The sequence below is a fragment of the Glossina fuscipes genome, unplaced genomic scaffold (genome assembly GCF_014805625.2).
Source record: "Glossina fuscipes isolate IAEA_lab_2018 unplaced genomic scaffold, Yale_Gfus_2 73, whole genome shotgun sequence".
Classification (NCBI taxonomy): domain Eukaryota; kingdom Metazoa; phylum Arthropoda; class Insecta; order Diptera; family Glossinidae; genus Glossina; species Glossina fuscipes.
The window spans coordinates 2,175,172-2,189,253 of record NW_023998436.1 but is presented as its reverse complement, the minus strand read 5'-3'; the positions used below and the strand labels follow the sequence as shown (position 1 = coordinate 2,189,253).

The window sequence follows — 14,082 nt, the reverse complement described above, 5'->3', positions numbered from 1 at the left end:
CTATTTTGCGAACTTTTATTATGTCTTTCGGAAAAACTACCGAAACCACCAGAGCGTTCAACATTTATCGATATCCATACGACTTTGCTTAAGATTAGTAAGCCCCTGACAAGAAAGGCGCATCTTTCAAATCAATTCTGATTGTCTAGAACGTCTGTGAATGTCTAGCCAACAAATAGAATTCCGATTTTTCCATTGCTTTGATCCTTACAAAAGTGGGGTCCCTAAAACTGCTGTAACTTGGCAAAATGTGATGAAATTTTGGGAGATTAGTACTATCAAGAAATCATAGGGTTGTCAACAACGGGGCTACATACATGGCAGAACGAATATTTATTGAACGATGTGATATATAACGAACTAAGGACGTAGGGTACACTTTGGGAGATAAGCCTGTTCAGTACTATAGAGCGGAATAAATTCGAACTAAAGAACGGTTTTTCTAGGCTGCTAAAATAGGTAACCCTTTGCTTCGAATCCAGAAAATCCTTGATTCGAAAAATGTCAGAAAATACTGAGGTGATAATTTACCGAAGACGATATGTAAGCTGAATGCTAGATTTGGAAGTGAGAGTCCATATGGCCACGTTTTTTTTTTTTTTTAGTATAACCAATTACTCCTGATATGGCCTGGATTTGTACTGGGAAAGAGAAAGGGATAAAAAAGTGACTGCATCCTTTCGGGCATTGCTAATATCAAAAAAGAGAGGTAAGGAGTGGCTGCAGTTTGAAAGGTGCGCCCTGGATGATGGTAAGTATACTGCTTTTACCGACCTAAATATACGACAACACTCCAATCATGATAAAAATATGACATACTACGCTAACGATTTCATCCGAGTATGCGCACTTGAACGCCTGCCTTCTTAGCTACTTTCCTATGCGGTGTATTTTAAACTAAACGGATTGATTTACAAGTCAGATATCTCTAGAAGATTTTTCCATTCGTTCCTGTCGCGAAAGCTTCAATCTATTGTGTCTAAAGGCATACGAAGAGAGAACATGTCGTTTATCGGTCCATCTGTGGGTTAGCCTAAAAGTGGCAGAGAAAGGCATTTTGTATGGATGTGCCTCCTAACAAGTGAAGACGGAACCTTTTTTATTTACATCTTGAGTTTTATGTTCTCGATTGGAGTAAACCATTATCACGACGAGACTTTTGCAAAGGGCGCGTTTTTTTGTTATTAGAAGCTCCGAAGATTATTTCCTCAGAGAAGAGAAGATTTTCTTCAAATTTCAATTAGGGCCCGGATATGCCTTTGAAGGATTATTAACATAACTGTTGACAGGAAGTTAGCCTTTTACGTTCCATCGCGGAGCGAAAGTACAGCTTACGAAAGAAGATCTATTGCCAGCCGCGTGTTGACGTAGAAAAACAAATTAGTGCTTATTGTGGTAAAAAAACAAATTCGATCCGGTTTTTTAAGATTTTCAACTTGTAAAGAATAAAAAAAGTTGAAGAAAATGCAAGCGTTTTATCTCTGAGAACTTAAAAAGCCCCAGCGAACAAGTAGATCTTTTTAACTTGTTTACTTGTATTTTCTGCCTTGTCTGTCTGTCGATGCTTCTGTCTATTTACTGGACGCAACTATTGAGATATTCTGATGAAACTTGCAATGCTAACGTGCTTTGGTCGAGGAATGAACTCTATTCAGACCACTTTTTCGCCCACGTCCCAGGTAACAACTTTTGTTGAAAAGTCATTAAACAAATGACTGTATTATTATGAAGTGACGTACGGTAAGGGCCTTGTTCTATCATATTGTTTGTACTTGTTTTATAGGCAAGTCGTAGTATTTCGCTTGTAACAAGGATAAATGGTCTGCGTTACGAATAATTAGACAGTTTCCTTTGATAGATACGCGCAACATCTATGTGAAAGTTTTTAATATTTCGCCTAAAATATTGGCGCCTAAATTAAATTGATAAAAAATAATAATAATAATAATAATAATGATAATTATAAAAATGTGAACTTATTGTTATTAGATTCTTAACTTATTTTTTATCATTTAATTTTATATGTTTTAATTACTAATACAATTTTTCATTCATTTTTATTCATTTACAAATTTTTTCTTATTGTTGCTTCATAAATAATCTAAAAATTAATTATCTTTTATCTAATAGTATTTACGAGTATATTATGGTGTCGTAATATATACTTATGTATATTATATTTTCTTAATTTTCAATTTCCATTATTGTACAATAATACTTGGATGTCCTTTCGACTAAATATGTTTCTAATACAAAAAATTGCTATATTTTACCTTTTCTTCTTTTACAAAACACTTTGTAAATTTTCTAGACTACTTTCTAGGCTGTTGAAAATGAAACTCTTAGCAAATAAAAATCATCATTTTATTATTCTATATACTCTATATATATATATCTATAGATCTATGTTACAATGCTGATAATGATGATGTATTAAAAATCTTATGCAGAAATCGCTAAAGTATTGTACAACGTCCTTTATTTCTATTTGATTGTGAAAATTCGGTGCCAATGACACCACCAGTACTGGTACAACCCATTAATTCACGAAATACATCACCAATTTTATAGTTATACCTGTAGGAATGAAAGAAAAAAATTCACTATTATATGCTATATGAATGTATATAAGAGTTAATTAACACCTCACTCAATAAATTGGTAGGATGAGATATAGATGATGCCCCTATTGAAGAATCCATATGACAGACAAATGATACCCCTTTACGAGCGATATGTTGACATATTTTCATAGCATTCCAAACAATAGTTTACAGTTGTTACAATTGTTTTAATAGAGTTACTTCTGTAATCTGAATTTTATTTCTTCATAAAGGGAAGACTACCGTTTAAGCAAAGCAATGGTTTCAAATCTGTTATTTGGTCTCTACTTCATGTAGCAAACACTCGAAAAAGTGTTTGATGATATGACAGTAAAAAAAGTGCACAAAAGTAATTTCGATCAGATCAAAAAGTGAAGTTTACGTGGAGTAATTGACACCTTAACAATATCAGAAGGCAATCTATATACTATTTCGCATAAACATTTGTCGACGAGAAAGCTCTATTTGAGGTAGATACCGCGTTTGCTTACTTTCGATCAAAACCAAGAATATATTGATGATTCAACCCACTTTTTTTAAATGTATGCGAAAAATGAAAAGAATTTTTTCATGCAACTTGCGACAGTGGATGAGACATGGATTCATCAATACACTTCAGAGGCATATTGATGGTCAACCGAGTGGTTAGCCATCCAAAATGCAAAAGTGGAGTCGGAACTTTATGGCGGCCGCATTTTAGCATCCGCATGGTGTAATATATATCGAGTATCTTCAAATAGGGCAAGGGACCAATAATGAATGTTATATAGCGAAAGAGAAAAAAATACTCCTCCAACAAGAAGATATACTATTTGACAAGGAGCCCCAAACAATGACGCAGTATCACGAATTTCGAATTGTTCCCACATCTACTCTGCTTTTCACATTTAGTTACGATCAGAGATTTCAAAAAAATGGCCACCGGAAAGAGATATGCCTCTAATGAAGAGATGACAGCGGAGACTCTTGGACGAATTGTTTTAAAAGAAAGCCATAATAATAGCCCCCTTGAAGGCTTATGTTAATGAATAAAGTCGAATTTTTGGTTGTTTTATTAGTAGCCCTCCGAGCTTATTGAGTTATGTGTATCTGAGTCGCAAGGTTTCCACTTTCTCTCTTTAAAAAAAAAAAGAAGAAAATTATATTCGGTCTTGACCGAATCTTTTATTCCCATCACCATGATCCTAAAAAAAGGAGAAGAACTCAATTTTCATACCCTACGATATCGGATGGGCTCGGTTGACTTTTCTATTTTCCGGAGAAAAGTGGAAAAAGTTGTATATGTTATGCTTTATGAGCAACCAGGAAAATACACAGAAAGCAAAAGTATTCGCAGTTTTTTTACACAAGCGCGGTAGGCGTTTTCGTTGAAAAGTTTCAAATTCGCAAAAGCGTATTTGCGCACAGAAGAATGTTTACTATAGACACTTTACGGTTCTTCAGACGGGTGGATGAAGGGACGGACAAGTTTAGGTATATTCTAAAGTCGAAAGTGGTTAAGAATTTATATACTTTGTGTCGTTTTTCAAGATTGCTTTTGTGTGTTATATAAAAGTTTTGAAAAAAGATGAAACTATGACACACACACGCATAGAATGTACGGTCAAATTTTTGTAGATATATCTGTTGTAGTGTATGATTAATGAGCAAAATACCACTTTTTTAAACCTTGTGAAAAGCATATATGTGCCCAGTTTACGTTATACTGTGAGGGTGTTCTTCAACCGATTTGTCCTATTTTCAAAAGTAAGCTGCGTGCAAGACCGTCCAAAATTTCTCCGCAAAATTTAAAGTCTACAGTCAGGAGAATGTTTACAAGAAAAATTTTACACAGACGAGCGAATCGACAGGCGGACATGCTTAAATTAATTTACAATTTGATGCTGGATAAGAATGTATAGACCGTAAAAAAATGAATATATCCTTCATCCTTCGGTAAAGGGTATAAATGTCGTTAGTATTTCAATACTTACTGCGCTGAGCACTCTACATAACCACAGCGCCAATGTTTACGTACTAAAGTGGAAATATCTTTTAACTCCTGCAAATATAAAAATCATAAATGAGAAAAAAAGAATAAGAAATTATAAATTCTACAAGAAATATATATTCAGATTTTAGATCGAAACTTGATGTAAAAATGATATATCGTTTCGTATATAACGCTTATCATATTTTGTCGAATTTCAATTTATATTTTCTTTAAATCATTATACATGACTTGGGCGGAATTTTTATAGGCTCATTACTAATTTGTAAAAGATATAGCTAGTATCGGCTGACAATATATCTACATTGCCTCATAATATGTTAGCTTGTTCAGAGAGTTTTTCTTATTTTTTTTTATTTTTTTTTTTACCACAATGAAAGATCTTTTTTTTTTTTATTGGGAATGATCAAATGCGATAGATGTGATCTCTCAGCAAACTTACGAATCGTTACTTATTGATTTGCATGAGTTCATCGCATCATGAGCTACTAATATCAATATTTTGTACGGCAGGTTTATCACCGGTCTTCTGTCAATACATCTTCTTCATACACATACAATAATTTTGACCTTGCTTAAATACCATTTCTATTTTAACGATAGCAAGGAACGAAAATATGACGGATTTTTTTTGGCTTTCGACTTTCAAACCAAGTTATCCTGCTGAATCAAACAAGTCTTTTCAAAGATAAGCCTTCCTAGACTAGGTGTTAAATATTTGGTTAAATTATTTAAAACTGCTTACCTGTGAATTTGCTTGTGTTTCAGTTATTGTATCAAATTTATTGCCAACTACAATTAAACTAAAATCACGATGACTAAAACTATCCAATATTTGATCTCTCATCGATCTGCAATACTGTAAATAAAAAAAAATATACCTCATTTGTATTTCTTTTGTTATTTTTTGGTTTATTCTTCTTTGGTAATGTTTGTTCTCATTCTTATTCTAGTTCTTATTCTTTTTCTTATACATAGTCTTATTCGACTTCTTATCCTTATTCGTATTATTATTTTTACTCATATTCTTATACTTACTCTTACCCTTATTCTTATTATCTTATTCTTATCTTATACTTAATCTTATTTTTACACTTACTCTTCTTCTTATTCTTATTATTATACATATTCTTACTCACTCCTTACTATCGCTCTTATTCTTACTTATTCTTACTCTCATCCTTACTGTCATCCTTATTTGTATCTTGCATTCACTCTTTTTCTTCTTCTTCCATTTTCTATGCTTATTCGTTCTTGTATTCTTGACCTTATCCTTATTCTTGTCCTTAATCTTATTCTTAATTTTGTTTTACACTTACTTCTATACTTACTTTTTTCTTTATTTTTACTGTTGTCCTTATTATTCTAATTCTTATTCTGACTCTTACCCTTATTATTGCTCTTCCCATTCTCGTTGTTTTTTTTCCATATTCCATAATTGCCCGTATTCCTATTCTTACTCTTTTTCTTGTCTTACATCTACTCCACTTACCCTTATCTTACTCTTCCCCTTATCTTACTCTTCTTGTTCTAATATTTCTTATTTTTATTCTTTCTTCTGTTCTTGGCATTATTCATATTCTTGGTTTTATTCAGATTCTTATATTTGCTCTTTCTCTTATCATTATTATCATTCTTATCCTTATCTTATATTTACTCTTACTCTTGTTCTTGCTCTTATTATTATTCTTGTCTTGCGTTCAATCTTATTCTTACTTTTACATTTATGCTGTTTCTTCTCTCTCATTCATATTTTTATTCGTACTCTTATCCTTATTCGTATCTTACATTTACTCCAACGCTTACCTTTATTATTACCTAACTCTCCTTCTTTGTCTTGCTGTTTTTCTTCTTTTTTTTTTGTCTTACACTACTTCCTTTTGCACTTACTTTCACTGTTATTCTTATTTGTCTTATTCTTATTCTGACTCTTACTCTTATTATTTATATGATTATTTTTTGTCTTATTTTTCGTATTATTATTATATTCGTACTTCTATATATATATATATATCCTTATGTTTATGTATGTTCATATATGATTCTGCGAATTACCCGAAATGTTTCCAAATTTCCCATATCGAATACTAAAACGTAGGCATGGACAGTTCTCAGTCCAAGTGGATGACCGTTATTCCATTCGGCAAAATTATCTTCAGGAAACCGTTTCTGTAATTGCCATTGCCAAAAGAAAAAGAAAAATTTCATAATTGCTTGTCTTCCCGATTCTTAACTTTTCATGTTTAATTTTCTTATCACTGACATTTCTTAAACTTTTACTAGGGCAAATTTTCATAAAGGAAATTTAATTGCACTTTTCCTCTTATTTTTATAACTCTTTTCTTTTGTAAAAACATAATTGCAAACACGTCTAATACCCTGCACAGAATAACTTTGAAAAGTAATTTTCACCAACAAAATGTAAAGCAAGGATGATGCAAAGGTGACATGATAAGTGAAGAGAAAGTATAGTCTTTTTTTTCGCGAATTTTTTTTACACGACTTGATATGTGAGAAATAATGTTTATATGCAAATTTTGATTAACTGTTAGACAACCAACTTAAACTTGTTTAAAAATTATTCGAAGGATTTTGTAAAATATTTTTCTTTTTTCTATCTTACACCCTTTGCGGTACAAGGTGTACTAACTTAGTGTGGTCGAATGTAACAGGCTGAAGCGCTTAAGATAGACCCACCTTTTATTATACCGATCGATTCAGAATTATAATCTGAATTGATCTAAGCCTATTTGTCCGTCTGTCCCTCTGATGTCTGTCTGTCCATGTAAATTTGTGTTCAAACGACGAACAGCGACGTGTTTTAATTGGATCGGTCGACTTTTTCGACCACTCTCCAGAGAAGACCCTATTCTAAAAAGTCGTTATATGGAAAAAAAATTGTAATTTTCAAAATATCTCCGCAAAATTGACTAAATTGTAAGTAATACTTCGGCATTCAAACTTGGTATGAAAACTTTGGACGGCTGTGGCAATTTTTGAATCCCCTCTCATATAACGAAAACGGAAGTTCATACGACAAAATGGTATAATTTTCAATATAACATAAAAAAATGAACTGTTGAAATTTGGCCCATCTCGGTCTATTTTTAAATCCGACCCTATGCAAAGACTAAACATGTACTGCATTAGATTGCGTTTTGGACTCTCTTCCCGATAAATACGCACTTGAAAAATATGTCTTTATATAGAAACAAGTTATAATTTTTGTTTTCTATAATAAAAATAAGAAATGTGTTAGACAATGCGGTGTAGGGTATTTAAGGTTGACATTACCCGACTATAATGTTCTTACTCGTTGTTTTTTTATCTAAAACAAGCGTATTGCGCGAACAAACACGCAGACTTGAGTTTACAAATATTTTTTTTGCTCTATGGCGTGTCATCGTAAATTTTTAATTATAAAGATTATCGCAAGTGGATTAAAACGAACTTTGGCTTAGTTTAAGTGTAAGATAAGAAGTTAGAGAAATTTTCACTTTACGCTGAGAATTTTATAAAAGTGACACAACATTGTCTTGAACTTTCAACGCTTCGTTCGCATTCATTCGTTTATCGATTTGTTTTAACTTTCATCTAATAAAATCAGTTCTTGTAGACAAATATGACAAATTCCAAAATCATGTCCTGACTAGCTAGTTAGGGATTTTCTAAGTGAACTTATCAACCGTAAACTAATAAACGCAGTTAAGCAAGAAAGTAAAAAAGTTTAATTATCACTGTAAATTTTATAAGCTCAACAAACAAAGTTCCAAAGTACTTTATAAATTGCGGGCGTGTGACAGAAACTTATTTACTTAGACCTTTAAAATAGTAGGAGAAAATATTTCTATAGAGAATTTTAGTTCAACACGTTTTCATTGAATTTTTATTTATTCTAATGATACTTGTGGATGGATCAGATCCATCCAGTTTAAGAGAAATTTTGAAATTTTAGATATTTTCTTCGATTTTTAGATTGTCAGAACAAACACCTGGACATAGTCTTGAGTTGTATCTCTGCCTTCAATCATCATTGCAAGTTTAATAATTGTTTTGCCTGGGGCAGATCACACCCATTTGCGTTCTTGAAATGTGAACGTCTTCCGAAACTGTACATCTACCGTTCACGCCTTGTACGTCAGTTTTACGATTTGAATTTTCGACGAACAGATAGGCATGTAAACAGGTGTTCGCACAGACAGATACGCAATCGGGGGCAGAAAGCTAAGTTAACTTAAATTGGTTTACAGTGTACGTAGTTGCTGATTTTGGGCACCTTACATGTTACAAATAAAAGGAGAAATCTTGCAGACTTCCATCTTCGATTTGTGAATAAAAAAATGCAGAATTTTTCTCTTGTTGAATTGATATCAATACAAATATGTTTCATTACATTTGGCTTAATTTTGGAAAAAGAATTCTGAGCATGAAATGTTTTCAACTACTTACCTGCGGTGGCACATCGACAACCATCAGCTCCCGTATGCAAGTATCGCATACCAAACAGCTTTTATACACCTTACGTTTTGTTGTTGTTTGATGTGTTCTCGGAAAGTCATGATAGAAGAATTGCTAAAATTAAATGAAAATTAAAGGTTTGCTTCTTTTTTTTTTTTTAACATCGTTATTAGACATATCACATTACAGCGGTTGGATGATAAGTGCCAGTAGCGAGAAAGATTTCAACTACACGTCCCATTGGGCAATATTAGGTAATATCCAGAATGTATTTCAAGCCCATATCGATCGATTCAAAGTCATGAGCTGAAACGATTTAAGCTTATATGTCTATCTGTCCCTTTAATGTCTATCATTGTATTTGCATCTTCAACCTACCCGTCGTGACACCGACGTGGTATAAGGAGGAATGCTACTGAGAATGAATTAGATAGGATCGATTCTACGATTACTTCCAAGAAATATTTGAATGAAGCCTTACTGAGAAGACAAAAATTTTGGAATACTAAAGAAATAGACAAGGTTTGCATCAGATGGGAATCTCTTTTGCTCTCAAATTGATCTTTATATGGCAAGTATGTTGTATTTTTAGAATTTTGTGAAAAGATTTTAAACCAGAATAGATATTTGACGTACAAACTTGTTGTGGTATGTGTGGGCCTCGTGAAATTAAGTGAATTGTAATATCAAGCGAAGAGGTGTAGGATATTTGAGGGTCGGCTCTATCGGACAAGAGTACTTTTGCTTGTGCAAGTTTGCAAGTAAATAAAACTTTTATCCGAAGATGTACAGTTTTGCAAATAGTTTACGGCAAGGAAAGCTTATAGTAAAATAGTGACCTGTAAGCGACGGCTCGTGGAGGACAATAAAGTGTTCCCTGCTTTCTGAAAAGCTTGACGAGTCAAAAAGAGACCTACAACGGAGATCAGGAAAGTCTTAACAGTCTATTTGATGCTTACAGAAAAAAAGGGAATTGATGATCGTCGGCGATTTCCTTGACAATCCATTAAATGTCAATGAAACGTAGCTTTTTTAAGAATCACCACTGGGTGAAATTCGTATCAAAATGATTGCCTGGCAGATTATGATTGCTGTTTTCTGCAATAAAGAAGGGATCGTGTGTCAAAAATACTAGATGAACCTTCTTGATACTGTGCGGTTTGTATAACGGGCAAAAGCGAGCTTCAAAAACCCTAAAAAGTATGTAAATTCTTGGCCAGTTTCAAATTTGTCCCTCTGTTCGTCCGTCCATCTGTTCGTGTGTGCAACTGCGAGGTAGTTTTGGTTAACACGCTCCCTTTCGCAAATATGAAGATATCGCCTATAAACCAGCAAAAGAATTTGAAAATTATCCACAGTGTTCAAAGAATACTCTCACAATGCCCACACGCGTATGCATTTTATATTTGCTACTCATAAAGTAAAGCACATAAATCATATAAACTCCCACTTTTATTCCGAAAGTAATAGAAAACAGTCACGCCCATCCAATACTAAAGAGTGTGACAACTTAGACCTTTTCCAATTTTTGTAGTCTTTTTTTTTGGGACAACAGTGCTGGGTATAAAAGATTCGCAAAAAGGTCGCAACCGAATGTAATTTTCTTACTTGTTCCCCTTTCAGATGTGCTTATACAAATGTTCAGGCCCGTTGCGGCCTGAAAACCTTTTCAGAATGACCAATTATGACGATATTTTAAAATCTGAAGAACTGCCAGCTAACTGCGATCGATGTCGTTGAGGTCTTCGTTGTATTAAATAGATTAGATAATAAAAAAGCTATTGAATATTTGAGCTAATTATCCTAAATAATTTAAAAGAAATTTTCTAATGTAAATTTGCCTTCCTTTAGAATCAGAGATTCCTAGTTCGATAACAAATCACAGATTGGCTTGACCTTAGTTGTTCTTCTGGTTGAAATGAGCATAAATAATAACAAACCTACTTAGCTTCTAAACCGTCAAAATAACATAAGAATAATTTTTGCATGTTTTTCCATTAACTTGTCATACAAGTTTTGCAAAAAAATAATTTCTCATCGTGTCAGTATATTAGTCAGCTAACAGCACTCTTTTGAAATTGTCCAGAAAAAAATTTAGAATAAGAAAAAAATTTAAGATAAGAATTTATTGGAAGAACCTTTCTGCTCTTTCACTATATCCACAGTCTTTTGATTTTCATATGACATTTTTTTCCGTTTTCAAGTACAAACACTATACCGTTTTTCCAGCTTCTTTATCTATAATCTCACCTGATCGTCACACCAGTTTTAAAGGTGGCATTATCTGACACACATGCTTGGACACGCATATGCACACACATATATATGAACGTATATATAATGTGTCTATTCATTGTGCATATATTTGCATTTGCATCCAGACGACATAAAGCACATTTTAAAGGTCGTAAGACCTTTCCTCTTCTCATTTGTCCCCCAGCTGTGAGAGGCAAAATTGTTGCTCTTATGATACGCCTAAGAGACGAGAAAACACTAAGGAATCAACATATTTTGTGTCACTTATGACTAAGGCCCCTTATTAGCTTACAGTGTTTCAAAAAATTCTGGGCAGATGGAAATAAACACATTTTGTAAGCAACAAGTAACGAAAGCAAATGCACTACGTACTAGCCGCTAAAGTGATACATCCTATAAATTTTCGGATTTATTTTATAGCTGAATAATCTGTAAAATATTTACATTCTTGATCAGGGTAGCATCTCAAATCAATTTAGTTATGTTCTAACAATAAACGATTTTTCAATATTGACAACAAAGTCGAAAATTCGCGGCTCCAAGTCAAGCATTAGGAACGCTATGCTGTATATCGAAATTATCATTTAAAGATTTTACCGACATCATGCAATAAAAGAAAAACACGTCAAAAAATTATAGTCAGGCTAGGCCGACTATTAAATGCCATACGCCGTATTATCTAACACAATTCCTATTTTTGCTATAGAACACAAAAATTATATCCTTTTTTTATATGAACTTCTTATTATGGAACGCTATACTAAAACTCAAACCTCTTTAATCTAAAAAATATAAATTTTCCTGAAAATCCTTATATAGGGTAGGATCTAGAAATTAGGCCAAGATGATTCCAATTTGATTTTGTCTTAAACTACTACTATGATCTGATTTTCATCATCAAGATTTGAAAATTAGACCTGTTTGTCATATGGGTGGGTTAAAAAATTGTCCCTGCCGCCCAAAAATTTTTATACCAACTTAGAATGTTAAAATACTGCTCCTTAGCCACTTTTGTCGAGAAAATTTGATAATTGCAATTTTTTCAGAGTAAGCCGTCGAACCATTTTCAATACCGTTCATCCTTGGGTCAAAACAAGTCACTGTACTGAATTTTGCTTGAACACAAACTTACATGGACAGAATTCAGACGGACTGACAAGCTTAGAACAACTCAAATTATGATTCTGTATCGATCGGTATAATAAAAAGTGGGTCTATCCTTCCTTGCGCGTGTTACATATGTCCGCACTAACTTAATATGCCCCATAGCACGAGTAGTGTAGGATATAACGATCGTAAAGCGTCAAAAGGATTAAAATGCTATACAAACTCTATCGACAAAATTGTTTCGGATATATCGAACTGAAAGGTCTTACAACACTAGTTAACAGCTGACGAAGAATGGGGTCTTACAAAAAGGTACTTTTCTCCGTGCCCCAAGAAAAGTATAAAGAATAACGGGCCGATGAAAGATAACACTTTTCGTGATTATTTTGCAATGATTTTTGATAATAAAGTTAATTGGCGGCTTAAGATCCACAGTTTCCTTAAAAATCAACCCTTCAACGGTGTTTAATTGTTATTGTTCTTACCTGTAAAATACTGGTTTTTCCGACGCCAGAAGCCCCCAAAAATGCCGCTTTAAGGGGGCCCTGTAGCCATGGGGGCTCTGCACCACCCTCCAGAGTGATACGCTATGCTGAAATGCACTTATTCTGTATATGGATTTCCATTGCAATTGAGATCTTGGTCGACTTAGTAGAATTATCACCGACATAGTCAACGCTGCGTGTACTGCCTATTAAGAGCTTGTTTGAATTTGTCGGCGATATCGTGCTCCACATCATATATATATATATATATATATATATATGTATAAAAACAATGACGGCTTTAAAAGCAGCTTTCACTTTTAATTGGATTTATTGTGGCGTAGTTAACACCCTTTGTATTTTCGTAATTATTTTCAAATTTGTTTGCTATGATTATCTGTTCAGGATTTGTGTTTTTGGTTGTGTTCGCCTGCTATAGAAAAAAGGTTTTTGCTTTCATGTCTTCTTCTGTTAATTGTTTTTGAATATTTTGTTATTGCTTTTAGATGTTGATTGTTTTCGTTTTTTCCGTTTGTTTTTTTTTTTTTTTTTTGTTTTTCGTTTATTTTGTTTTTTTTTTTTTTTTTTTTTGTTCTGTTTTGCTTTTGTTTTTCTTTGGGAAAATAATGCAAAATAACGCAATAAATAAGGTCAGTTTTCTTTATGTATGTGGGAATGTGTGTGGCTGTGTTTATTTTTATTTTTTTTGTTATTATTTAAATAATGGTTTATGTATTCAGTATGCAGTTGATCGTTGTTACTGTTGTAGCATTTATATAAGGCTAAGCGACAACGTTGGCCTAAAAATAAAATTCAAAATAAATGCTTTAATAAAATTTAAGTAAAAATCTTCAATGTTTTTTGTACTAATTCCTATGTTTTTAGAAGAATCGAAGCAATCATTGTTGTCTGTTCGTTAGGGCGAAGACCATAGAAAGTATGTTGTTTAAACAATTTTAGTATTGACCTTTTATTCCTACCATCGAAGGGTGAGGGGTTTATTCATTTTGTGAAAATTCATGTCCGTCTGTCCGTCTGACCGTCTGAGTAACGTCTTTTGCAAACATTCTCCTGGCCGCAAAAATGAAGCTATCGACATTAAATTTGGCAGAGGGATTGGAAGTTCTTGCACGCAGGTTAATATTTAAAATGAGCCAAAACGATCGAAGTACACCCCCGCCCG

At 33.2% G+C, this 14,082-nt stretch overlaps 1 protein-coding gene across 1 annotated transcript; it reads right to left on the bottom strand.

The window, feature by feature from the left end:
* Positions 1-2,364: 2,364 nt before the first annotated feature.
* On the bottom strand, positions 2,365-13,421 carry LOC119638149 (ras-like protein family member 10B). The gene is given in 6 exon segments (XM_038034810.1): positions 2,365-2,577; positions 4,577-4,644; positions 5,339-5,452; positions 6,649-6,762; positions 9,043-9,165; positions 12,900-13,421. Coding segments are annotated over 6 exon segments (795 nt in total). The 5' UTR covers positions 13,155-13,421; the 3' UTR covers positions 2,365-2,456.
* Between the last annotated feature and the right edge of the window lie 661 nt (positions 13,422-14,082).